Below are 576 nucleotides of genomic sequence, written 5' to 3' on the forward strand. Positions count from 1 at the left end.
CCATGAACAGGGTCTGTTCAGCGTACAACAATAGAAATCTTTACTTAGCATGAAAGTTCATCTGTGTTGGTAGAATACATTATAGAGAATTGCTAAACTTTCATTCCAACACAAAGATAATGTAGGGACTTACCCCTAAATTTTCACAGAACGTCACTGCTGGAGTCATTCTGTGAACGAGGTTGACGGAGATCGACCGAAAATTTAGGGGTAAGTCCCTACATTATCTTTGTGTTGGAATGAAAGTTTAGCAATTCTCTAGAAATCTTTACCTTGTGTCTATCAATAATATTCACGACGTTCTGCCTGCCCAAAATCTACCGTATTCTAGGCTGGTTGTCGTCCATATCCATGACCGCCACCTGAGCAGTGGTGCTTGAGATCGACTCTGTTTTCCTGTGATGGAATCTGCATACTATAACTATGCAGTAACCGTCCACTGACTCCCGGTCAAGTCACCTCGTAGTTACCAGGACTGATGACTCTCGGTGAACACCTAAATCCCCGCCCTCATTACCTGTGCATAGACGTATACCAACAATCCTTAAGAAACATTCCGCGAGGAAAATGGAAGCT

At 42.9% G+C, this 576-nt stretch overlaps 1 protein-coding gene across 1 annotated transcript in view; it reads right to left on the bottom strand.

Moving 5' to 3' along the window:
• Nucleotides 1–431: 431 nt before the first annotated feature.
• Nucleotides 432–576, bottom strand: part of LOC118412618 — a 26,252-nt gene continuing 26,107 nt past the window's right edge. Inside the window, exon 5 of the mRNA XM_035815579.1 lies at nucleotides 432–517. Coding sequence (XP_035671472.1) covers nucleotides 456–517 — 62 coding nt within the window. The 3' untranslated portion in view covers nucleotides 432–455. The remainder of the gene's footprint in view (nucleotides 518–576) is intronic.

Source organism: Branchiostoma floridae, chromosome 3 (genome assembly GCF_000003815.2).
Source record: "Branchiostoma floridae strain S238N-H82 chromosome 3, Bfl_VNyyK, whole genome shotgun sequence".
In the NCBI taxonomy this organism is placed as follows: domain Eukaryota; kingdom Metazoa; phylum Chordata; class Leptocardii; order Amphioxiformes; family Branchiostomatidae; genus Branchiostoma; species Branchiostoma floridae.